This window comes from Oryctolagus cuniculus, chromosome 1 (assembly GCF_964237555.1).
Source record: "Oryctolagus cuniculus chromosome 1, mOryCun1.1, whole genome shotgun sequence".
Taxonomy (NCBI): Eukaryota; Metazoa; Chordata; class Mammalia; order Lagomorpha; family Leporidae; genus Oryctolagus; species Oryctolagus cuniculus.
In genome coordinates, this window is record NC_091432.1 from 39,923,910 (window position 1) to 39,951,319 (window position 27,410).

At 36.7% G+C, this 27,410-nt stretch overlaps 1 protein-coding gene across 11 annotated transcripts in view; it reads right to left on the bottom strand.

Moving 5' to 3' along the window:
- The window catches only part of ANO3 (anoctamin 3), a 426,063-nt gene that overhangs the window by 158,316 nt on the left and 240,337 nt on the right, over positions 1–27,410 (bottom strand). For 8 of the 11 annotated variants that reach the window (XM_070072318.1, XM_070072307.1, XM_051825141.2 and 5 more), the window contains one exon: positions 5,295–5,453. In XM_070072318.1, coding sequence (XP_069928419.1) covers positions 5,295–5,453 — 159 coding nt within the window. Of the gene's footprint in view, positions 1–5,294; positions 5,454–16,109; positions 16,218–19,744; positions 19,878–23,471; positions 24,291–27,410 lie in introns of those variants that run through there. The other 3 variants (XM_051825161.2, XM_051825165.2, XM_051825160.2) reach the window with 3 other exon arrangements.

The following is a 27,410-nucleotide window of genomic DNA, read 5'->3' on the forward strand; positions in this document are numbered from 1 at the left end:
TCTATAGCCTCCAACTGAATGAGCTACTTTCACATCTTGGTGGAATATTCAGCAGTATTTTGCCCTGATGACCACTGTTTCCTGCGACTCCTCACCTTTTGCTCTTTCTTCCACTTGCAACTTCCCACTGTCAGTTCTTCTCTCCTACTCTTATAATCTCACTACTAGATTGACATTTTTCTCATTCTGTCTACTGATTTCATCCTAGTGCAGGGCTCACATTACTACATATATTCTAAAAGTTAAAGCATTTATCTTTAGCTCAGACTCCTCATTTGAGTTGTAGACCTTAATTTCAAACATCTCTTTAGTTCTCAAATATAATATCAATTTATCAGCTCATGATTTAGTTTTCATAACTCCTATTCCACTTCTTTATTTTATTATTTAAAGAATTATTTTATTTATTTTTTGAAAGAGGAATTGGAGAGAGAGAGAGAGGTCTTCCATTCCACTGGTTCACTTCTCAAATGACTGCAAAGGCCAGAGCTGAGCTGATCCAAAGCCAGGATCTCCAGGTCTCCCAAGTGGGTGCAGGGGCCCGAGAACTTGGGCCATCATCTACTGCCACAGCAGAGAGCTGGATCAGAATAGGAGCAGCCGGAACCCAAACCAGTGCCCATATGGGATGCTGGCACTGCAGGCTGAGGCTTTAACCTGCTGTGCCACAGCACCAGCCCCCTACTTCTTCTTTAAACAAGATCTCTTTTAGGAGCCAGTGTTGTGGCATAGATGGTTAAACTACTGTCTGTCACACTGGCATCCCATATGGGTTCCAGTTCCAGCTGCTCCACTTCTGATCCATCTGCCTGCTCATTCTCCTGAGAAAGCAGTGGAAGATGGCTCAAATACTTGGGCCCTTTCCACCCATGAAAGAGACCCAGATGAATCTCCTGGCTCTTGACTTCAGCCTGCTCAGCACTGGCTGTTATAGCCATTTGGTGAGTGAACCAGCAAATGTAAGATCTCTCTCTCTTTCTCTCTCTCTCTCTTTCTCATTCTCTCTTTCTTTCAAATAAATAAATAAAGATTTTTTTTTAAGTTTTAAAAGAACCTTCTCTAGTTAATAGTAGTATATACTGACTGTTCCTTCTTCAGTCAATGGGCTACCCCTTTGTCTCCCCATGACCAGCTCTTTTTCATTCAGAAAATTTTTTTTCATATCACACATGATGACATAGCAACCCAGTGACATTCCCTTTATAACTTTATTCTTCTTTGATTATCAGGTAGCATTCTTCCTATGTCATTTTCCTTTTTTATTTGCTTATGATTTATTTCCTCCTATAAGATGATTTTAACCTTGGTTTCAATTTATCTCTAGAACGTGGTATACAACAGGTGCCATTAATGTTCCTTGAATTAATAAAGAAATTAATTGGTTAAGCTATCCTTGATATTTTCCTTTTCTTACCATATCCAAGACACTAGAAATTATATTTATTTTAATTTAAATAGCTAGCAAATCTGTTCATTCTTCTCCATCCTTTCATGATCTCTGCATTCAGCAAAGCTCTTCAAATTCATATTCCTGAGCAATCACTTATATTCTTTTGAAAACAAGTACAGTTATGATACCATCTTGCTTATAATTATTCAATAGCTTCCCCTTTCCCTAACATAGTGACCAAAAATCTTAAGTTATATTGCAATACAAAATTATGTAACTCTAGAGATTCTTCCAAAGTTCATATGGTACTCTTTTTTTTCTGGTCTTAAAAATTATCAATGTCATCTCCCTCTCTGCCCCAACACAGATACTCCACAATTCTGATATTTACTTTATTCATGCTGTGATGGAGTCTAGTATCAGTAGTTTAAAGGATCAGTATGTAATACTAATGTACAGCCAGCACTGAAATCATATCCTTCTTTCACCTGCTTTAGCTACAATTCATTTTTTAAATCTCAATTCAAAGTTTATACTTTTTAAATTTTACTTCTTTCCTTTCTTGTAGTCTCCTTCTAGTCTTCAATGTCCTTGTTAGAAATTATTCTAGGGGCAGGCATTGGTGGAGTAGTTAATACACCAAATGGGATGCCCATATCAGAGTGCATGAGTTGGAGTTCCCACTCTGCTTTTAATGCAGCTTCACTGGGAAGGAACAGATATTAGCTAAAATATTTGGGTTTCTGAAAACCATGTGGAGACCTAGATTGAGTTTCAGGCTCCTGGGTTCATCTTGGTCCATCTCCAGCTTTTGTGGCCATTTGGGGAGTAAACCAATGGATGAAAATACACATTCTTTCTTTGCTTCTCTCTCTCTCAATGTTGCTTTACCTTTCCAATAACTAATTATTTTTAAATAAGAGAAACCATTCTAGACCTATTGACTGTTCTTAGGTCAATTATCACAGGACATTATAAAGTATTACAAACAGTATATTAGAGGACAAAAATTTTAAATATTATATCAAAAATAGATATTTAGGATTGCCTTAGATCAGTTGATCCTTATTGTGCAGTCACGGAAATATTCTCTTTTGAGCAAGTATAGTCAAGTGAAAAGAGTGGAATGAGTTTACCTTTTTAACAAATTCACAGCACTCTGCCTTGTTTGGGCAGGCAGGGTTACTTAGAGAAGTTTGGATCAAATTTCATATGGCTTCTAGGGCCCTTTTAGTAGGGAATATATAAAAATTCTTCATCTCAGCTTCAAAATTAGTATGATATACTCTGGAGAACTGGGAATATTCTTAACACTTTCTACTGTCAGGGAAATCATTTATCTCAACAGAAAGGGAGACACCTGGGAGCAAAGAAGAAGCTCCGTGACTGGTAACTTACGTTCTGCATAGAGGTTACGGTTCTTGGGGATAGGTGGTTGCAATAAAATATTCATCTGAGTTTGAATACACTTCCTGACCCAGCTGTCCTGGTTTTCTACACAACTGTGGGGGAACACATCCTAAGAATGTGAATGTTAACTAAAAGGATGAAACATTTCTCTGGGAATAACCACAGACAAATGGACACTTCTCTGTTGACAGGCAATCTAAACAAAAATAACTTTTGGAAGTGACTGAAGCTTGAGAGCTCAGTCCCCTTGGAAAGCAAGGAAAGATTCAGGATTATTCTTACAAAAAGTAGAGAGAACAGGGGGGGAAGACTCCCCCCACACACCAAAAATAAAAAAATAAAAAAGAGAGAGAGAGAGAGAGAATCTGGACTCTCTCCCAAGGAAACTAGGTAGAAGCTCTGAGACATATCCACGACAAATAAATAATTTTCACGTCTAACGCCTAAGCTGTGAATTCAATGAGGCAGTCTCAGAGTCTGCTTAATGGAATCCCACAGCAGCTTGCTCAGTACTTGCCAAAGTTATCTGTTGAATGAATGAATAATTGGAAATAAGTCAGCAAAATAATTACTAGTATTAAGTTAGAATACCTGTATAAACTTCTCTGAGAGCAGATGAGGAAATGATTAATTCTATTTGTATGGAGAAGAAATCATAGGAAAATCCAATGAATAAAGGCCTGTCACAAGACTGAGTTCATGCATTTGTTTTCAGTAAACATCTCTTGATTTAATTAATTATCAGCAGGAGGGGCTTTTTGGATTACGTTTTCCAGAGAAGCATACAAAAGAAACAATAAAGAAGTCAACAGGAAACTGAAGTCAGAATTTTACTTGTGTAATTTTGGAACATTAGGCAGTGTGTGAATATTTTTTTCCTTTCAATGATACAAACCATTACATGTTTGTATTTTCTACTTATTAAAAGAGTTTCAATAAATATAAATGAATTATTTTTCTAGAAGCACCTCAAGATACATTTCAGAACTCAATGCATGTTCCTCAGAAAATGATGCTGGCATATGAGAGAGAAAGGGAGTTGTAAAGACATATCAAAGTGCCTATGAACACTCTGACCAGTGCCATCAGCAAATTTCCTAGATATATAATCATATAACTCATCAGGATTTTTTTCTTAATTTAGTGCTTCCATTTTTTTTTTTTTTTTTTTTTTTTTTTTTTTACAGGCAGAGCGGACAGTGAGAGAGAGAGCCAGAGAGAAAGGTCTTCCTTTGCCATTGGTTCACCCTCCAATGGCAGCTGCGGCTGGCGCGCTGCGGCCGGCGCACCGCGCTGATCCCATGGCAGGAGCCAGGTACTTCTCCTGGTCTCCCATGGGGTGCAGGGCCCAAGCACTCGGGCCATCCTCCACTGCACTCCCTGGCCACAGCAGAGAGTTGGCCTGGAAGAGGGGCAACCGGGACAGAATCTGGGACCCGACCAGGACTAGAACCCGGAGTGCTGGCGCCACAAGGCGGAGGATGAGCCTAGTGAGCCGCGGCGCCGGCCAATGCTTCCAATTTTTAAAAGTCTAACTAATCCCAAGCAGCAGTAATTTAGGCATCTCTCAAATTGTTAAATTATTTTTTTCTTTCAATAGGGGAATGGTTAAATAAATTCCAAAGATTAATACTCTGCACCTGTTAAAATGTGGAACAGCTTCTAAATGTGATGACAGTCTAAGCTATTGATAGCATATTGCCAAATTCCAGAACAGTACAGGTATTTCATAAATATCATGACTGATTCTGTGTAAAAAATGCGCATGAGTTTTGGCATACGTAGAAAATACACTGAGGGGCAAGGAGCAGGATAAAGTCAAGCTGTTTGCAGTCACCAAAGAGAAGGGCATGACTAGGAAGATGGTATATATGCACTCTTTATTTTATACATTTCTATGCTGTTAATATTTTACATCAGACCATTTTCTTTCTGTAATGTGCCAAATACAGGCTTTATAAGTCCTTAAAACATTTAACTAAAATAACAAGAGTGATATTTTTGTATAATAGAACTCTGAAGGTTATGCTTTTTCCTCTTTTCTGATTTTATATTCTTTCTAGTGACTTTGACTTTGATATTTTTATTATTTCACTAGAAAAATCTTTAATGGATTTTTTAAAAAGAATAAAGATTGGAAAGAAAATCTTTTTCCAACTCCAGCATTAAAATACAAATGTTGTTTAGCAAACTCTTTTCTTTAATATTTTGTTTTTATTTTCATAAATTTGTCTATTTTACAAAGGTACATAATTATTCTTTCAGTTTTTAATATTGAAAATTGCCATATCCTTTAAAACTATTTAAAATATTCAGAAATGTGTAGAGTTTATATTTAAATGGGACTGTGCATATGAATTTATGCTACATTTGGAAAAAACCACATACATTTTCTAATGCCATGTGGGAAATAATTTCCATAGTAAAATGCAAGTGCTTTTACCTGCTCCAGAAATCACACCATAACTAGTAATATGAGCATTAAAGCACTTACCTCCTTCTCCAACATCAAGCCCTCTGCTCTGAGGTTCTTTTCAAATGTGTTTCTTTTGTCATATTGTATATTTGTCTTTCTGTAAACCAGGATGTAGTCAATTCGTTTTTTGCCATCTTTGAATAGAAGTCCACTGGATGCTATGTAATTCATGTCATTCTGCAAATAAAGCAATGATTTGTAACAGTGTGGATTAGAAGCATACACATACTTTGGCTATGGTCACCTTCATTTGGATCTTTACAACCCAATATTGAAAGATGTATTTTTATATTACAATTAAGAGATATGGAACAGTAATTAATGAAATTTTGCAGTCTGCTATAGGAGACAAATGAGCAAGAGATGTTACCAGCATTTGAAATTTGGGAGTCTAATTCTTGAAATCAAATTTGATGATGCTGGCATCAAGACACATTCAAATGTGTTTTATTTAATTAGGATCTATAAAAATAATATCAGCTAACATGTGTTGGGTATTTATTAAATATTACACCCAGACTTTTTTACTAACTTCTCTACTACTCACAACTTGCATTTCATAGACAAAGACCTTAAAGTTGAAAGAACATTAAATATTCAGAACTGAAACCAACACAATTTTGTTTGCTAAATAGAATCAAACCAGGTATGCTTTCCTAAACATGTGTTCAACAATATTAAGTCATGTAATACCTCTTTTTTTAAAAAAAGATTATTTTTTTTTTGAAAATCAGAGTTACAGACAAAGAAGAGGGGGAGAGACAGAGACAGGGATTTTTTTCATCCTCTGGTTCACTCCCCAGATGGCTGTAACAGCCAAAGCTGAGCCAGGAGATAGCCAGAGCTAAGAGCTTCATCCAGGTCTCCCACATGGGTGGCAGGAGTCCAAGCACTCTGGCCATAATTCACTGCTTTTCACAAGCCATTAAGAAGCCAGGACACAAACTGGCGCCCTTATGTGATACTGGTGTCTGAGATGGAGGCATTACCCACTAAACCGCAATGCCGGCCTGTGTGATACCTCTTGAGCTAATTGCTTCAGGAAATATTTGCTCTCAAGATATAAGACTGAGAACCAACTGAAGCAGCTTGCTTCTCAAAACTATTAGCTTGCTTATCAAAACTGCTTTAGAATATTATCTTATCAAAACTACTTTAGAATATTCACTTTGCTATCCCCATCAACCCAACCTACATTTTGTAGGGTCTGCTCAGTTTTCAACAGAATTCCTGCCTTTTAAAAGACCCACATTAAAATTTCCCAATCTAGGTCCTTATTATCCTTCACAAACCCTTCCCTAGCTGCATTCTCTTGAAATACAGCTGCTAAGGCTCTCCAGTTCATACTCTTATATGCTATAACCTAAATAAAGCTAGTTTAATGTATCAACAGATCTTCCTGAATCTCGAGAATATGTAAAAAATATTTTCCTATCATCTGGTGAGTTTTTAGTTAATATTAGTCAATGGTATCTCAAATGAGCCTGACTAGGACACATATGCAACTTCAGGTAAAAGAGCTACGGACCAAAGTAATCTGGTACTCAAGGAGACTGGTACACAAGGAGAGACTGAAGATTCGTTCAGGTGAAACAACAGGGGGTGTCTCCAAGAATGACATCCCACAGGCACACATCAGTGTTTTAGGAGCCCATAGTGGGCTACAGCTTTTCAGAGAAAATAGGTTCAAGCATATGAAGTCACAGTACTAGCAATTCCTTGGCTCAAAAACAAGAAGGCATTAAACTGCTAGTTTCTTTAACCAGTGGAAATGTTTTGAAATTTCCAGTATTATTTCATGGAGCATCACAATAAAACTAAGGACAGAGATAGCAGGGAATTGTAATTGCATAATAATGATAATGACAACAATGCCTGCCAATTATTGAACATCTATTATGTGTCAGACATTGTGCCAAATGTTTCATAATGTAGTTTAATTTCATCCTCATAGTCCTTTGAAGTAGAAATCAACATGAATACACAGATGTCATGAAAAAAAATAGTGAGGTTAGAAATGTCACCTATTTGACACTTTAACTGCTGATCTTGGCCACTACTTCAAAAAAGACGAAAAGGGATATACAAATAGACATTCCTAAGGCTGGGACACAGGGTCAGGGCATTACTCTGGCCTACACCAAAGGCTACTCTTGTTAAGAAGGGCAGTGGGTGCTTAGTTTTCTTGTCTGTGTGGCCCCTGAAGCTCACTGTAAAAGTCAAGCAATGAACTAGGTTAGTCTGACTTTCCTCTATCATTTGGGTGGCCAACAGGTGGTTTAAGCTCATGAGGCCAAGTGTCATTGTTCTTGGCTTACGTTTCTTAAACCTATTCTATTGGTTAGGCAAAGAGTGAAAACTCATCCATATTAGTTTCTAGTATGTGTTTATTTTTCACTTTCTTCATCCTTTTAGGTGACATTTAGCATCAAGTTAGGAGATGGTAGTCTAGATGTTGTTAGTCCAATGCCATGATTTATCCAAATGTTCTAGCTTTATGCTCCTTATTAGAAAAAAAAGTCCAAAGCCTTTGTATATAATTAAAACTTATTTTAGAATTACAGCCATTGTCTAATAGCTCTTATTACAAACCCTACTAATTAGAGAGATAAAATAATTTTCAAGGTTTTCTTTTTCATTAAAATAAAGGAGAAACAATATTGTCAAGAAAGTCACATATTTACAACAAAACCAATTCCTGTTAAAAGCAAACAAAGTAAATTAAACACTGTGGTTCAGAAGAAATTCCACACAGGGTGGAAATCCATTAAGTGCTGCTAGAATGATTAAAATTCTGGTTTCTCTCTCAGACAAATTTTTCATTTTAAAATGGTACCTATTAGAATGTTTTAATTAAAAAGTATATTAAGTGCACATATTTATTTCTAATGTATCCAACTTAAATATGCCAGAAATATAAATAATTATATTCTCCCATATAAATTATCTTTAATTTGAGTGTTAGGAATGTCAAAAACATGACATTAATGCTATGGAATGGCCTTCAGTGTCATTGAGAACCTTGTCAGAGACAGAGAGAGAGAGAAATAGAGATCATCCATCTGCTTGCTCACTCCCTAAATGGCTGCAATAGTTGGAGGTGGAGTCCAAAGCCAGGAGCCAAGAGCTTCCTCCGAGTCACTCTCATGGGTGCAGAGGCCCAAGGACTTGGGCCATCCTCTACTGCTTTCCCAGGCACATTTGCTGGGAGCTGGATTGGAAGTGGATCAGGCAGGACTCAAACTAGTGCCCATATGAGATGCCAGCACTGCAGATGGTGGCTTAACCTGCTAGGCCACAATGCCCAGACCTTACTGCCTCCTTAGCACAACGTCAACCCCTTACAATGTTCATGTGATATTCAGAAATGCTAATTCCCCGTAAATCAATAACGCTGGAGTACTTATTTCACATAGTCGGGTTCTCTAAGTGATCTTGTTATAACCTGGCAAAACAAAGTTCTAATTGACAAAATAATAACTAATAAACTTATATAAAGAAATAATAGTTAATATAGGCTAAGCAGAAACAAAGTGATATTTCAAGTATTTTGTATATGCTAATCCATTTTATGCTCATAAAAACTGACAGATCAATATTACTTTCCCATTTCACAGATGCTGAAAGTGAGCCAGTTACTCATATATTTATGATATTAAGTTAAATAATTCAATATTATTACAAGGTGAGAAACAAGCAACGTGCATCGATGGGGTGTATCCTCTCTCTAATATTTTGTCATTGAACTTGTATATACAACATTCAATATATGTATGTTGAATGAAAGGATACATACATGTCAGAGGAAAAATTATGTATTATAGTCATGCTCTTTACTAGGAAGATGACAATGATGATGATGATATATTATTAATTAAGAATATACAGGAAAAGGAAGAAATTCTAAAAGAGGTGCCTTTGGTATAGCCAGGGAAGTTTACAAAAAGTTCTTTAGAAAATATAGCTTCTTGGGGCTGGCGCTGTGGCGCAGCGGGTTAAAGCCCTGGCCTGCAAGTGCTGGCATCCCACATAGGCGCCAGATCTAGTCCTGGCTGCTACTCTTCCAATCCAGCTCTCTGCTATGGCCTGGAAAAGCAGTGGAATTCTGGCTGGCGCCACGGCTCACTAGGCTAATCCTCCATCTTACGGCACCGGCACACCGGGTTCTAGTCCCGGTCGGGGCACCGGATTCTGTCCCAGTTGCCCCTCTTCCAGGCCAGCTCTCTGCTGTGGCCAGGGAGTGCAGTGGAGCATGGCCCAAGTGCATGGGCCCTGCACCCCATGGGAGCCCAGGAGAAGCACCTGGCTCCTGCCATCGGATCAGCACAGTGCGCCAGCCGCGGCGGCCATTGGAGGGTGAACCAACGGCAAAGGAAGACCTTTCTCTCTGTCTCTCTCTCTCACTGTCCACTCTGCCTGTCAAAAAAAAAAAAAAAAAAAAAAAAAAAAGAAAGAAAAGAAAAATATTAAGATACTCCCTTCTTTTGGCTATGGATTCAAAACTGATGAAAGGTGCACAGCTGCCTAAAAAGAAGGGGAAGCTCAACACAGAAAGGCCAAATTATGCAAGGGCAGGTTGAATTTATTTGCATTTTTTTTCAGGTCAAAATGAAAATGTCATCAAAATAGTGGAACACAGAAAAGCATCTCTGAGACATGGCCCAGATCATTACCTTGGCCAAAGGTTACTGTTTCAGTTGAATATTTAACTTGAACTGGCAAACCTCCAGATCAAAGTATCAATGTTTCTGGCACTGAAACACTGCTTAGAATAACCATCAGTGTCCTTGGCTATACACAGAGTAATTAGGAAAAGTCACACATATTCCAAATCAAACTATTCTAAACTATTAGTCATTAATTATTAATCATATAGTCTGAGAAGGCAGAGAATAAAATCTCCCATATCTTTCACAGCAAGGTGAACTTAACTTGATGAGAAATGTTATTGGATTCTGTAAAAAAAGATGAGCTCTGGCCTATGTTCTGTAAATTTGCAGAAAATTACCTTTCATGACCCAGCAGACCAACATTCTCCTATCTTTCCCCTTAATGTTCTGTCAATAAGGCGAGAATCTCATGAGACACAGAATGGGTAAGAAGGATTGTCAAACAGCTAAATTTGCTAATGCCATTTATCTCATAAAATTATTATACTTGTTACAAATAATCTACTCAGGGTAAAAATGATTCAATTCATGTTAGAAACTTTGGAATGTTGGCATTGAAGATAAATGTGGCATATTAATTTTCCCCATGAGCTTAGTTCTTTGTAGTACCAGAACTACTCTTTGTGTTAAAATATAGCTGTTTATTAAAACAAAAAAAGTTAATCTCCTTGAACCTATGGGTGTAACCCAAGGTCAGAGCACTGGCTATTTCTACTTGTGTAAGTTTTTTCAATATTGACAGCTTAGCTTATACTTGTTATTCTGGACACATCATTTGCATTCATTCTAACTGCAATTATACATCCTTTGATCAACATCTCCCCACACCTACTGGCTAGTCTTCCTGGACTCTGGTAATCACCATTCTGCTCTTTAAACTTTTTTAAATCCCACATATGAGGAAAATTATGCAGTATTTGTGTTAATGTGTCTGGCTTATTTTACTTAACAGGATATTCTCATTTATCATGGTTTATCATGTTGTAGTAAATGACAGTATTAAATTTTTTGTAGTGGCTTCCTTCATACTATGCTTTGTATATACATGAGACATAATATTTATCCATCCACCTCTTGATAGACACTTAGGTTGACTCCATATTTTGGCTATCGTGAATAGTGCTGCAATAAACATAAGCACTCATATATCTCTTTAATAGTATAATTTAATTTTCATTGGATAAATATCAAGGTGTGAGATCATTCGGTTCTATTTTCAGTTTGTTGAAGAACCTCCATACTATTTTTCATAATAGCTGTACTGACTTATTTTCAACTGAAAGTTTCTAACCATTCTCCTTTCTCCTCATTCTCACCAACACTTCTACTTTGTCTTTTTGTAATAGTCATTGTAACAGGTCTTGACATTACATCTCACTGAGGTTCTGATTTGAATTTCCTCTTGGTTAGTGATGTTGAATATTTTTCACACACTTGATGGCCATTTGTATGCTTTCTTTTCTAAAGTATTTATTGAGGAATTTTGCCCATTTTTAAAGTATGACTATTATTATATTTTTTACAATTGAGTTTTATATATTTTTAATATTAATTTTTATCAGATGTATAGCTTGAAAATATTTTCTCCCATTCTGTAGGTTTGTCCTTTTAATCTATTGATTGTTTCCTTTACTGTACAGAGCTTTGCAGTTTGATACAAACTTACTTATTTTTGTTTTGATAGCCTTTGTTTTTGAGAGAGACTAATCTTTTCTCCATGTACATTCTTAGCAACTTTGTAAAACATCAGTTTGCTGCAAATGTAAGGATTTATTTCTAGGCTCTATTTCCTACTTCATTTTGCTATGTATCTGTTTTTGTGCCAATGCCATGCTACTTGGTTATTATCACTTTATAGAAAAATTTGAAGTCACATAGCATGGTTTATTCTTTTTGCTTAATATTACTTTGGTTATTTTAGGTCTTTATGTGCATTTTAAACTACGTGTTTAAAGAAACAACTAATGACCCAAACTGAAATATAGGGAACTATCATGGTAATTGGGGGCTGAGCAAAGATAGCTTAACTGAACAAAATAGTTTCTACTAACCAATCAGACAAGTCCAAGCAGAATGACCCATGAGGTCAGGTGCATTTTTAAAAACTGTGATTAAAAACTGGATCAGATGATTCCTAGCTATTTAAACAAGAGCATCTATGAACAATCCCTCCAGAAGTAAAAAAAGAGTTGAGTTACAGCAGAAACTAACCTTAATGCCGTCCTCTCTAATGAGTTCTTAATGCTTAGTCCTATTTATCCTAATGCCTCAAGGAGAACCCAATTTTATCAAACACCATTTTAATTCTAGAAACTATTCTTACTCCATGGTCAATGACCTATAAGCAATACGCTTTTGCTCATCCACCTTGGAATGAGAAACTCTAGAAAACAGACAAGCCCTTGTCCTTATTTTGATTGATTTAAAAATAATCTTCATAGTTTTCAGTATTCAGGTATTAAACTGTACTTATGAATAGATTAACTATACATAGTGTAAGAAACAACCTAATGAAGATATATAATTATATGTATGTTTATAAGTTTTAGTATTTTTGCTTATTTTAAAGAAACTTTAGAAAATTATAAATTATAGGACTGCTCCAAATCCTGTGCTCCTTTGTAGATGGTGGAAGTGGGAATCGAGGTGGAGACAATGTGGAAAGAGTAGGATAAAATTAAATTATTTCTTGTCTTGGTGTTGGAAGGATATGAAAAAATTACATAAAAAAGCAGAAATTCTTGTGACTAACTTTCTGTAACCGAAGGAAATAGTAAGATGGCAAAAGAGAAAAAGATGATTATTTCCTATTCCTAGATGTCTTGTGGACTTTGTGGTAATGGATACCTTGCTTCAACCCTTGGGATACCTTTATTTACACAGGTCTTCCTTTGCTTCAGAGGCAGCTTATATCAACTCACTCCCAAGAGCTGATTGAAAAAAAAAATCCATTTATTTGAGAGGCAGAGGGACAGACGGAAAGATGTAGATAGAGAAACAGGGAGCTCCCATCCACTGGTTCATTTTCCAAAAACCTACAATGCACTCTAGAGGGAGCCAAGCCAGGATCCTCACATTACATCGAGGTTGCACATGTGGTTGGCAAAAATCCAATCAACTGAGTCATTACCATTACCATTGCCTCCCAGGGTGTGCATTAGCAGAGAACTGGGTATTGAATCCAAGTGTTCTGACATGGCATCTTCATTGATATCTTAATCACTAGCCAAATGAGTACTGTAGTTAGTAAATAAATTCAGTAATCCATTCAATATCTGTATGTGATCTCTAAAAACATAATTTCACAGCTTCACAAACGGGTCTAATTGGGTAAAGTTTCATGGCTGCACCTTTCCCATTATCCTCTGATAGAACACAGGAAAATATTAAAGACTAGCTAAAATTAAAATAAAAAATATTAAAAAAGTAAAAAAAAAAACACAGGAAAATATTATACATATGGAATAAAGCAGCAATAAAAGATGAACTTCATGTAGGTTTTTGGCACTTAGTCCATACTCCCAGTTAGGATTAAATACAGTAATCTGCTTTCTGGACACTTTGGGGGAACATGATTTTGAGGTTGATGCTTTTAAGAACTTTCACAGCTGGGGCCATGATGTGGTGCAACAGTTTGTCAACAGCCCATATGAGCTCCAGTTGCAGTCTCAGCTAATCACTTTCAATTCAGTTCCCTGCTAATGTGTCTAGGAAGGTACAGAACTCTCACCCACATGCAAGACTCAGATGGCATTCCAGGCTCCTAGCTTCTGCCTGGCCCAGACTCAGTCGGGCTATTTTGTATGGAAGTGCATCTTCCAGTGGATGGAAGATTCTCTTTCTCTCCCTCGTCACATTCCCTAACTATGTCTTTCAAATAAATACAATAATTAATCTTTATTTTTTTTTAAAAAAGACATCATGGTGTAGAAATAAAGAATGTAATGGTATTTGCATTAAAAAGAGCATGGTTCTTGGAGACTTTAGAATCCAAGCAATTTTAAGTCACCAAAGAGCCCTTGCAAATTCTTCCTGTCAGTGGCAACCATATTAGGTAATGATGAATGGAGCACACAACACCAGAGATGTTACTTAAAAACAGTATTCAATAAATAGTTTGTTTCTGCTGTTTTTCCACTAAAAGTTCCCCTCCTGCCACCCTGCTTTAACCTGGTACCACTTTAAGGCCTTATTAAACAAAGATGATGGATTCAAATATCCAGGCTCCACCTGAGTGGTAGGTTCTCTAACCGTTGCCTCTGCCCCAGGGTCTCTATCTTTTTACAAATGGCTGTTTCCATTTATTTATGACAATGCTGTACTTAGGTGTCAAAAATGTAAGTCTTTTCTGCCAAACTTGAAGATCTCATGTCAAGATGAGAAATTCCTTGAAATAACTGTCCTTCATGCCATAAGGAGAATTGCCTATCTAAGAATGACTAAGATGAAAGTTTACATCACAAACACTCAAGTTTTTGAACATTCCAGTAAGCAATTACAATATTTCATCATAATGTTTTCCAGTGCAGTGACATCACAAAGAAAAACAAACACAGCTTTAGATAATATCCACAAAGAGAGGCCTCTGTAAAAGAATCCTAAAGATGTACTCTTCTAGCTATTTAATGTCCTTTGTGAGTTTTTAAAAGAAAATATCCTAAAGAAGATTTTACTTATTCATATACATATTTTTCTATTTTAAATTTTTATTTACTTATTTGAGAGAAAAAATAAATTCAGATGGACTGAGTGTTCCCATCTGTTGGTTCACTCTCTAAATGCCCTTAATAAGGGATTGAGAAGGCCAGGAGCTGGAATTCAGTCAAGGTCTCCCACATGTGTGGCAAGGATCCAACTGCTTGAGACAACACCTTCTACCTCCTGGAATCTGCATGAGCTGGAAGCTGGAATCAGGAGCATAGGCAGGGTATGGAGCCAACAACTAACCAACAACTTCTAGTTAAGACAAAGCCTCACAACTACATGTTTCTTTTTAAAAGACAATATTAAATATATCTTAAGACAACATAATAGCTAAATACAAATGGAATTTCACTTTATGAACATATATTTTATATACAGGTATAAAATATTTGAAATTACATAATTTATAAGCAGGGCATTTTCTTTGATATATTTTTCAGAAAATACCTGTATCCAACTTCTAAGTGCGATTTGTCAGTATTCCATAAAACCAATGCCAAATCATTTTAAGTGCAATCTGTCATTATACACAGCTCAAGAAACAAAATTAGCAGAGGGAATTGAGCATATATATCATGGGGAATATGGATATGTTATATATGTTGTTTAGGCTTCTTTGCCTTTTTAGGAGTTTATCAGAGCAACCATGGATCCTAATTTTTTTATAAACATTGTTCCTCCTCTTTCCCAGTTTCATACACTCTTACTTTCATCAGGTACCAGATTTCATTCTTCAGCTTCATCTCTAATAGTTCAGGATACATTTATCAGCAGGATCCATCCTAGCCACTATCGGCTCCTTTACACACACTTACCACTTAACCAATGATTTGGTCTTACAAAAAGAAACTAAATTTCTAGTATTCCACATTGTAAATATTTTCATTTTTGGTTATAAACATATACAGCATTTATGAAGTTTCCTTATCATCCTTATTTCCCTTCCCAAAATTCCACCTTTAAAGATTAGTGAACAAAGTGGAATTTATCATCTGTATCACAGAGGGAAATGGAAGGAGGTTGTACATGGTACACTGCAATGGCCAATTGTCATCATCCAGACTCTTATTCTCTGCTTCTCTTTCTCCACCACCTCTCCTCTCCTCCCCTCCTCCCCCTCCCCTCTTCTCCTCTCCCCTCCTCCTCTCTCCCCTCCTCCCCTCCTCTCCTCTCCCCTCCTCTCCGCTCCTCCCCTCCTCTTCTCTCCCCTCCTCTCCTCTCCCCTCCTCTTTTCTCCCCTCCTCTCTTCTCCCCTCCTCCCCTCTCTCCTCCTCTCCGCCTCCCCTCTCCCCTCCTCTCCCCTCTTCTGCTCTCCTCTCCTTTTCTCTCTCTCTCTCCTCTCTCTCTCTCTCTCTCTCTCTCTCTCTCTCTCTCTCTCTCTCCTCCCCCTTGCCATAATGTCACTCCTTATTTCACACAGAACCAGACAACCTGTGAGCAAGGGCAGCTTACTACGCACCTTGACTGTGTGTTCTTGGACTAGCCAATCTCTAAAATCCTTGATTTTTTTTTCATCTGTAAAAGTATGGACATACTTTTTTAATGGAGCAAATACTATATGCATTCACTGTTTTAAGTTTTTTAAAGTAGACACATTCATTGTTTCCTCACAAATACTCAGTGAGGTAGATATCATTACTTGCCACCCCCAACCCCATGCCACATTTTATGGACAGTGAATCTGAGGTAGCAAGGACTTAAGTAACTTTCCAGTGCCACGACATGGAGAATAAGTGTCAGTGTCAGGATTCAATCCATGTGCCATAATTCCAGGGATCAAGTTCTTAAAGATACCAAACTACAAGGAAAGACTCCTATTCATAGAAGAATGATAACAATAGTATCTATTTCACATGTATATTTGGTAAAATACTATGACCTCTTTGGCAGTAGTATTTGCTCAATTAGTTTTAGAATTAATTTCTTTTTTTTAATTTTTATTTTGTGTGAGTATTGCTATCAAATATATAAAAGACCACATTTTGGCACTTCATGCTTCATTAATGGTCTTCCACTGTCATATTTGCCCTTACAATTCAAACTGAAGTATTGGATATGAGAACTGAAAGGTCCATTTTTTCATTTCTGTGAGGAATTATATATGGAAGCTGATTTAACTGGCAGCAGAGTTTCATTTGTTTTAAAGACATTTTAGTTCTCCAACACCTCCTCAGCTAATTCTTTAATCTACATCAGTGTTAAAAGTGTTTGCTGAGTTTAAAAAATTTAAAAATGTTGTATTTATGAATCTGAAGAAATAGAGGCTGCTAAGATGTATTACAAAAATTCCCACAGCCCTCATATCTGTGCTCTGTGTCGTCTTTCTCCCCACATTGTGTGTCTCCCATTGCAGCCCCGACATTTACCTGACCCAGTCCAAACTGTATCCTTACTCAGACTCTTTTTCCAATTATACAAACAGTTTCCTCTCCTCTGAGCAATGATATTTTTCAGTTCCCTTTTTATTTTTCTCAGCTCTGTTTTTGGTTTTCCAATAAACCATGAGTGATACAAAATAAAGAGAAAGTACTGTTAAGAGCTAACAGGTAGAGAGTTGCTATTACATAAGTTTAGAGTTCTCCTCCCATTCCTCACCCTCCCCCAAATTCAAATTTAACTGTATGTGTGTATGAATAAATATTATACACTTGACATGTAATATTTCAAACACCTACACTCACAGAATTTAATATACTGTTCTTATTCTACTACATACCAAAAATATCTATATTAAACAGGGCACTTTCTGTTCCAAATGACAGAACTCCAATTCAAACTAGATAATTATAGCTTATCCGTAAAAACAAAAGGATGTTTATGGTCATAAAGTAAACATTATTTAGCTCTCAACCTTTAAATGTGTAGAATGAATAAGCTTTTAAAACTGTTAGTTTGGGAGACAAAATACTATTACGACTAGTAGTCATACTACTACTACTATTAGATCTCTATTTCCATCTCTCAATTCTATTTTTTTTTTTTTGACAGGCAGAGTGGACAGTGAGAGAGAGAGACAGAGAGAAAGGTCTTCCTTTGACATTGGTTCACCCTCCAACGGCCGCCGCGGCCGGCGCGCTGCGGCCGGCGCACCGCGCTGATCCGATGGCAGGAGCCAGGAGCCAGGTGCTTTTCCAGGTCTCCCATGGGGTGCAGGGCCCAAGCACCTGGGCCATCCTCCACTGCACTCCCTGGCCACAGCAGAGAGCTGGCCTGGAAGAGGGGCAACCGGGACAGAATCCGGCGCCCCAACCGGGACTAGAACCCGGTGTGCCGGCGCCGCTAGGCGGAGGATTAGCCTAGTGAGCCGCGGCGCCGGCCTCAATTCTATTTTTTGTTCCATTCTATTTTTTCTTCTTTTTAATGTTTGCCTAATTTTCTTCCTACTGTTGAAAAAAATTTTGGTAAAACCAATGCAGCAGAGTTTATTTGATGAAAGAATAACTCATGGATTGAGCAACACTCAACAGCAGGACACTTCAGAGAGCTGTACTCCCATAGCAATGACTAGCCGGGTTTTATAGCCTGAACATGGGAGCAAAGTAAACAAATTGCCTGATTGTCTACAGATAGACATTTGCACTATTTCTACACGATGTGATGCAAAAATCTGTAATTACATAACCAATTTTGTGATTGAGGCCAGGGTGTTTTGTTTTTAGTTTATTGTAAGGAATACCTTCACATTGTTTCATTCGGTTTGCATAAGAGTTTCAGGTACAGAAACAATCCCAGGCCAATGACTTAACACTGCTGAAAATAACTTTCCTCCCGTAGTAGAGTAGAGAACATCTTTCCTTACATAAGTTCTGGGAAAATGTCCCACAGTCAAATTCAGGTTTGGAACTTTGTCCATCACAGTTGCTAACACGATAGCCAACAGAATAGAGAATTCTGTCTGCCTGACTTAGTGTAGAGAAAGAAGGGCAGTGAGGAAATGGTGCTTGGGTGAAGCAAAGGGAAAAGTCCACCATGCATCTGTACATCAGCACATAGAGTTTCATCTAATGTCATATCAGCTAGGAAAGAAAAGCTATTCTAGGTTCCAGGGATGGGCTACTTTCAGCGTATTTTCATAGAATACACTTCAGAACAAGAAACACAACACTACAGCTCCCCAGATTTCACTTCAGAACAAGTTTCTGGGGTTTGATGACCTCAGTAGCTTGTGTGGAATAATCTGATGGGCCAAGGTATCCCACAAAGGCTTCCAGTGAGGGGAATTCAACAATTTTATATAGCCACATTTTGTTTATTGTTGTACCATTGAGGAATAGTGGTGCAGGTTAGTCATGCCCCATTATACTTTTAAATACCTAACACTATTTAGTTTATGGTTATATCATTATTAATCCAAACTGAAGGATATTTAGGATTATTTTATAAAATTATTATTTATCAACATATATAATTATTAAGCTGATATTCTTGTTCATGTATCTCAGTTAAACTCTATTTTATTTTTTTGACAGGCAGAGTGGACAGTGAGAGAGATAGACAGAGAGAAAGGTCTTCCTTTTTTCCGTTGGTTCACCCCTCATTGGCCCCTGTGGCCGGCGCGCTGTGGCTGGCACACAGCGCTGATCCGAAGCCAGGACCAGGTGCTTCCTCCTGGTCTCCCATGGGTTGCTGGGCCCAAGAACTTGGGCCATCCTCCACTGCACTCCCAGGCCACAGCAGAGAGCTGGACAGGAAGAGGAGCGACCAGGACAGATTCTGGCGCCCCGACCGGGACTAGAACCGGGACTAGAACCTGGTGTGCCGGTGCCACAGGCGGAAGATTAGCCTATTGAGCCGCAGCGCCAGCCTAAACTCTCTATTTTATTAACACAAACTCCTAGAAGTAAAATTACACAAAATTTTTGACCCATATTTTGAGACAAGCTTGATCACCTTCTCACAAAGTATAGCTTTACCCTTGCACACCACATTAATAACTCTACTCCATTTGAAGTTGAAATTTTTTCATGATGTTCTCTTTCAGTAGTTCATTCATTTAACAAGTTTTTACAAAGATCTATTAATTTTTTTGAAAATAAGGGTTACAGAAAGAGAGGGAGAAACACAGAAAGGATTTCTATATACTGGTTCACTCACCAGATAGCCTCAACAGCCAGCACTGGGCCAGGCTGAAGCCAGGAGCCAGGAGCTTCATCCAGGTCTCCTGTGTGGGTGCAGGGACCCAGGCACATCCTCCACTGCTGTTTCCAGACAATAAACATGGATCTGAATTGGAAGTGGAGCAACCAGGACATTATCTGGCACCCATATGGAAGGTCGGCCTCACAGGAGACGTCTTTACCCACTACACCACAATGCTCAACCCACGCGCATTTAACAAGTTTATCTTGAGTTCTTTCTATGAATCATCCTTTAAGTAAGGCACTAAGGTAATTATGAAAAAAGAAATTCATGGTGCTCCTGCTTTAAGAGAGTAATTGAATCACAGACATATAGGAGGACATAGAGATTACACTTTCGTGTGATGTGTGTTATTTTGGGGGTGAGTTCTATGAGATCAATGCTGCAGTAACTATCTTAAATACACTTATTCAGAAGTGATGTTACATGAGCCCTATGAATAGAGGTAGAATTGAGTGTGGGGAGACCTAGGAAGAAAAAACAGCACAAAGGCAGCTGTGCATGGAAAAGGCTGATTGTCTTCAAGATCTACAAGTGTCATGTCTGTGCTATTGGTATCTGAAAGGACTGTGAAATGATAGAATAATTCTTATGCACTTTAGCATTTAAGACTCATTCCCAATATGAAACATTTTTCTCATTTTGTACCCACTATACCTTGTGTTCACTCATGGGTATGCGCATGCATACACACTAACACAACTGAATCATTAATTCAACATATGACTGTCTACCCAAAATCAGATTTTTCAATGACATATGTTAATTTAGAAATGTTTGTAGTAACATGCATTGCTTTCTTGCACAATAAAGAGAATTAAAAAAATCATGCTCATCCCCACTTCTGTTACTGGTGTTACACACACTGCACACACATACACACACACACTAATATAACTTTGCTTTATAACCACTTTACTTTCTTGACCTGTATTCCATATTACTAGGGATTCTGAGTCACTGACACCTCTGTGCTTAGATATTTTAGTGTTTTCCACATTCTAATGTGGGGAACTTTCTGATGTATTCATCCCAACTCCAATCACTCTTGTCCAAAACCACTCTCACTTTCAGCTGGAGTTCTATAATGTCATTCCCACCTCCACCATTGCTCCCTGCCTCAGGGCAAACTGGTCTTATAACAGAAATCTATTTGAAATTCAATTTAAGATAAAACCCCATCTCCCCATCTCCCCATTGTAGGTCCCTGCCACACTGTGCCAGCTTACCTCTCTCTCCTCTCGGGCAGTCTTTTTCTCAGTCTCTGTGTTCCTGCCATACAGGCCACCTTTCAGTTTTTCAAACACACGAAGCTCTTTGCCACCCAAGATCCTCATGAAGTCACTAGTCTGCCTTGAATGTATCCTCCCCTTCTTCTCTCAGTTGACCTCTCATCTCTCAGTACCTTCTGAGGGGCTGCTTCCCCGATCAGACAAGCACCAGTACCTCTGCCACTACCCTGTATCCGTTTACAAAGAACTTGTAAACAGGTATTTAGCTGTTGACTTATTTATTGTCTGACTTCTCCTCTATAAGCTTTGCAAGCATAGGGATTTTGCCTTTTATTCATCAGTGCATTCTCAGACTTATGGCACATGGTAGATTCTCAAAATACTAGGTACACTGAGATATTAACAATATAGTTAAGACAGTGGTTCTTACATGTTCCAACTGCACCAAAAGCATCAATATCACCTGGAAACATAAAAATGAAAAATTTTTATGTCTGAATGAGAACTATTGCAATCAGAATCTCTTGAGGCAGGCGCGAGTTCAGCCATACAGTTTTTAACAAGCCCTGGAGATAATTTTGGTATTCACTATATTGACAATCATTATTACAAGCTTTTGGTTTAGAAAAAGGAAACATACATATTTTGTTTAAAAGTCGGTGCAATAAAAATTTCCTAGAATGTGATATTTTAATATTAAAATATCACTGAATACAATCTCTTATTGTATTAGGAAGACATACGCAAAGAACATTTTCTATTCCATTTTAATGATAGTTCTACTTACGAACTTACTTTTAGGTTAGTGAAATATATTTTTTTTCAGATATCAAGTATGATTTCACAGCACATATTTTTTCCTTTCTAAAGAGTCCCCAATATGCGAATATTTTATACTGATAACTAACAATAAATTTAGTTAAAATCAAGCATAAGTATGAAAATAATTGCATTTGGTACTTTTATCAAGATAATTCAAACAAGTAAGATAATTTCTTACTTCTCTCAAGAAAACTCTCTGAAAATTTTCAGACACTTTGCTGTTGAGGCAAATTTTCCCTATATCAATTTTAGTTCATTTAATTAATGGATAAGCAACAGTTTTTTCACATTTCGAGTGGCCTATGAAATAGGTTTACTGAGCACCACAGTATCATAGGGCTACAAAGAAGACAGAAAGTTAATCACCAATGATGAGAATACAAACTGAATACAAAACACATGAATTACCTGACTTGCAAAATTGGATAGAATGTGACTCCAAATACCACAAAATACAACATGTGTCCATGGAAAGGATAAAATTGTAAATACTCTATAAAAAAGTAAAAAAGGAACTAAAAGAAACTGAATACTGACTGATATTCCATACTAAAACAAGCATTGTACTAAGTGCTGTTTCTTAGTCTATCTTACGGTATTTTTTCATTCATTTTTATTTCATCAAAATCATAAATTCTCTGGTTTATCTAGTAAAACTTCAAAGCTAAATTTATCAGTAGATGATGTATGGTGAGGCAAAAATTGGTGGTTTTCTATGAACTTTAAATACTTTAAATATCATCTGGAAGTAACTTACAGGGAATACATTTTGCTATGCCTTTACAGATGATTGATTTTTAAAAACAATTTAAATATTGTAGGAGATCTATTAAGTACTTATTTTTCTTAGACTTGTTTTAGTGTCAACAATTGTGCAGTTTAAGTGTTCTAAGCTTGAAAATAGATAAAGAAATAGAAACCCTGATCTTCATATAGAAGCAGTTGAGATTTTTAGACAGTTATATAAACAATGTTTATTTTTGAAGAAAAAATAAATTAAAACCAAGGCAAAATTAAGCATCCTATCACTTTTAAAACCAAGAGAAAATAAAAATAGCAGATAGAAATATTTTGTTCCCAGCTTACTTGTTAGTGAGTTTCATACCTGTCTCACTTATTTATTTTAACATTTAATCCTATGGCATTTGCTACTTCAAATTCAGATTCTTTCTCAGACTTTCTACTTTGACAAAAATTATTTAATAAAAATCTTATATGAACTAATTTCTTAAGAACACTTAAAATAATTATTTTTACAAGCAATTATATTTGATGTTTTTGAATCAGTAACTATTTTATAGTAGAATTTGTGAAATCACTATTTCAATAAGATCAATAAACAAATAAGTTTAGAAACGGTCAGAAGTTCAGAAGCAAACATTAGTTTTGCACACAAGATAAACAATGATACTTAACAAATAGCACATTCAGATTATATTATTCCTCTTTTTTTAAAAAGCATATTTCTAGTATTTTAAAACAACAGATAACCTTCATTCCCAACTGTGAAATCAATATTTTCAGTTGTTAATTTTTTTAACTGATTTATATTTAGTTTATAATTTATATTTAGTTAATAAAAGAGAAAACTGTTATAGAATTCCTAGACTGATGTACTTTAAACATACCACAGTCAGAATTCTGGGTTCAGCTGCTTTCGGAGTCCTTCATTGCTGACAGTAGAGTCTCAAACGACAATCTTCTTTAAAGCAATTTTCAGCATGACAACTGAAAGTTCTCCCTTCCACCGCCTGCTTTTTCCATTAGCTCCCGTGTTACATATTGAATGCTGCACAAAGCATTTGACTGGAGGGTTTTTAGACAATTCTTTAAATGCTTGACTTTGAATAATGGTTTGAAAAAAAAAAAGACAATTCATCACTTTATAAGAACTTCTGTGTTGCTTTTTATTAATTTATTTTAGGGGGTGGTTATAGATGGATTAGGGAGCTGCCTTCATGTGTCATTGATTAATAGTGTCTATGTGTGATTCACCAATGTGACATTTAGTCATGTAATGTCAGTGACATTCTGATGATTTTACTGTCAATTTTTAATATTCTATTGCATGTATTATTTCAATGAACTGGGATGATCTGCACAAAAGGTTGGAGGTATGGTTCAGTTTGGGTAACAGTGGCCTGACAAACACAAATTTTTTATGGGTGAACCAAGTCATGCTTTTTTTGATAGCTAAGTAAGGTTCAATAAGATTTTCTCTTTCTTTTAAGTTTTAAAGGTATACTAGAAACCACTGTGGCTTTTGAAGAGTTCTGCCTCTGTCAACTTGACATTGCATTATACTAGCACTGGGCAGTGTACAATGAGGTGATTGTAATCTGAGAGCAATAGAATTAACTGTTACCTAAAAATACATAAACAAATAAAATTGAACACGTTTGCCCCCCTGTGGTTAACCTTCACATACTGAAATATACCATAGAATTATGCTCATTTCTGCAAAGAAAGTTTCCACAGGGCAGTATATAATTGGGACTCAACCAACTAACCTAAGAAACAACCAATTTTAAAGGGTATGATTTTGAATTAACAGCATGCTTAAAAATTAATTTTCCACAAAGCTTATGAATGGGAAATTTAACTTTGTACAAATGGTTTGAGACCATTAAGCACCAAATGGTAGATTATTGTAATCCCTGTTTAAATCACCTACAGTCTGAAGGATGAATAAAATAAGTTTTTGTGATTGAAACTCTCATCTGAAATCCTGGTTTGCATCTCAGAAGAAGTCAACTGCTACAACTAAAAATTAATAATTTTACATTCTATAATCATCATACATTATTTAATAAACACAACAATGCTTTATTGACATTTTCATCCCCATTAATAACAATGATGACAGCTCCAAATATTCATATCTTGATTGACTTACTTGGTAAGATTGAAACATCAACACGCCAAGGAGAATGGAGGGAGAGAACATGAGAGGATTAATGGTTATAAGATGGAAGGGACAGGTTTTTTCCAATCGATCATGGATAAGCACACTTGATTTTATCATGTTTCTTAAACATGAAAGACTACGGAAAGCATATTACTGGTGGTCTCTAACGTACATGAGTATTCCCCAGTAATGTTAATATGCTCCCTAACTACACAATGCACTAATTTCCCGGCTCCTGTTGTCCCTTGTGCAGAGCTCCATTGTGTGCAATGTAGCACACTGCCTGACAAGGTGGAGGTCTGTGTATAACTCCCACCTTATACTGACAAGCTATATGATAACAGGCAAGTCTCTAACCATAGGAGCCTCTCATTCTTCACTTTTGAAAGGAGGGTAAAAATAGACCCTCTTTTTTATAGTTGTCAGAAAAAAAGAATGCAAGTCATCAAGAGAACCCCTAAAGGTCCTTAACGAATGTTAGCTGTTATAATTATTTAGTATTCATTACCATTACTGTGGGGAAATTCCCAATCCAATGTTCCTTCTGCTACACCCACAACCTGAAGGGCTTGTATTTGGAAGATCTCCTTAATGAGGTAGATTTGACTTTTAATATGCTCAAATAACATAGTTTCTGATCTGACTTCTTTGGCTGCCTTCATGTCTAAGCAAGTTGAGAACTGGTTTGATGTGAGCCTATAATTGATTGAATGTATAAATGTCAAGTAGAATAATTATCTGCACCGTTTAACCAGTATGCCCACACATTAATTCATTGAATTTACTTCACGTCTCATATATGTATGTAAAATTCCCAGAGACAGGTTATTGCAGCTCTCATTTTAGAGCTAAAATCCTCCAGGGAGGCTTAGAAAATACATCTTTCAGGAAGAATTCTTTAGCACTCAGGCAAAACCAATAAATTTATAATTTGAGAAATTTCCTGTGTGTCTAATTATCAAGGCATTAATGTCAGGCATGAGAAGACATCCTTGGCATCTTGTTTTGCTTCCTTGTATTGCTTATGAAATAAGGCTTCCTAAAAAGACAGGCTCATTTTTCCCCTACGTAGTCTTAAGGGAACTAAAGATATGTCCTGCAAAAAAAATTATCCTTTATTTAATTGTCCTGTCACAATCGAAACATCTCCATGTCAGGATTCCACAGCTTTCTGTTGGAGATATATGTTAGTTCTTCACAGAGATCCTAACAGCTGTAGGAGCTTACCTGGGGGTGTGGGGGTTTCCTTCCTTTCCTCCTTCCTTCCTTCCTTCTTTCCTTCCTTCCTTCCTTCCTTCCTTCCGCTTTCTTCCTTCCTCTTTCTTTCTTTCTTTCTTTCTTTCTTTCTTTCTTTCTTTCTTTCTTTCTTTCTTTCTTTCTTTCTTTCTTTCTTTCTTTCTTTTTCTTTCTCTTTCTTTCTTTCTTTCTTTCTTTCTTTCTTTCTTTCTTTCTTTCTTTCTTTCTCTCTCTCTCTCTCTTTCTCTCTTCCTCTCTTTCTCTTTCTTCTTCTCTCCTTCTTTCTCATTGTTTCTTTTTTGTATTCCTTCCTTCCTCCCTCCCCCTCCCATCTTCCCTCCCTCCTTATTTCTTTCCTTCCTTCCTTCCTTCCTTCCTTCCTTCCTTCCTTCCTTCCTTCTCTCCCTCCCTCTTTCCTTTCTTCCTTCCTGATTGAAGAGTTTTCATACTGTACTACTCATATTTAAAAATATTGAGACTACCAATTATTATGCCATCTCAAATAATAGGCACCTTCTCCCTTTTGACTATCTTTGCTGTGGATTAATAACATTATATTTCAAACAAATACTTTTTCTGTTTTTACTTAGTTGTTTGTTGCTACCAGATCAAATGGCGAACAGATCTATCTACACCCAGGACATTGTGTGCTAGCATACTGAGTGGTTGTAGAGCTGCTTACTTCAAGCAGTGGTTTAGGGTTTTAGAAAGGGATGGGTAACATCAGTGAGTTCATTTCTGACACAATTTCTATTGCACTGGTGGCAGGCAAGTCTAGGGTATGGAGACAAAGAGACATGCTACTACATGGTGGTCTCTAATGTACATGAATATATGTACATATAACATGGTTATATGAAAATATTATTTCTGTTGTTAAATTACTATGAGAATTAAAATAGAAAATGCATATAAAGTGCTTAGCACACCTCCTGGTTCATAAATGGCATATGAATATTAGAGGGAAGAAACTGAAATGATACCTGTGATGGTTACCAGACTAAAAAGCTGAAGTCCCAAATTGCTCTTTTTTTTCCCCAGTGTAGCAAAGTGGAAAAGCAGTTATAGAACTATTTTATTTCAAATGTTGGATTAGTCCTTTATTAGCTATGTGAGGCTATGATAATATGATAAGACATAAAGCTTAAATCTAAGGATTTATGCAGGAAGATTTATGTAATATAAATTTTACCATCCAGTAACAAACTCTATAAACACCTCTTGTATGAAACTGTGAATATTTTTCTCTATGAAAAAGAGATGATTATTTCTACAGAAGTGATGCCATACTGTGCATACTGCTTTTATAGCTAACTTATTATATAATGATACACTGTGATCATTTCCTATTATCTTTAGTTTGGGTATTTATTTATTTATTTATTTATATTTACTTATTGATTTGTTTGAGCACATAACTATT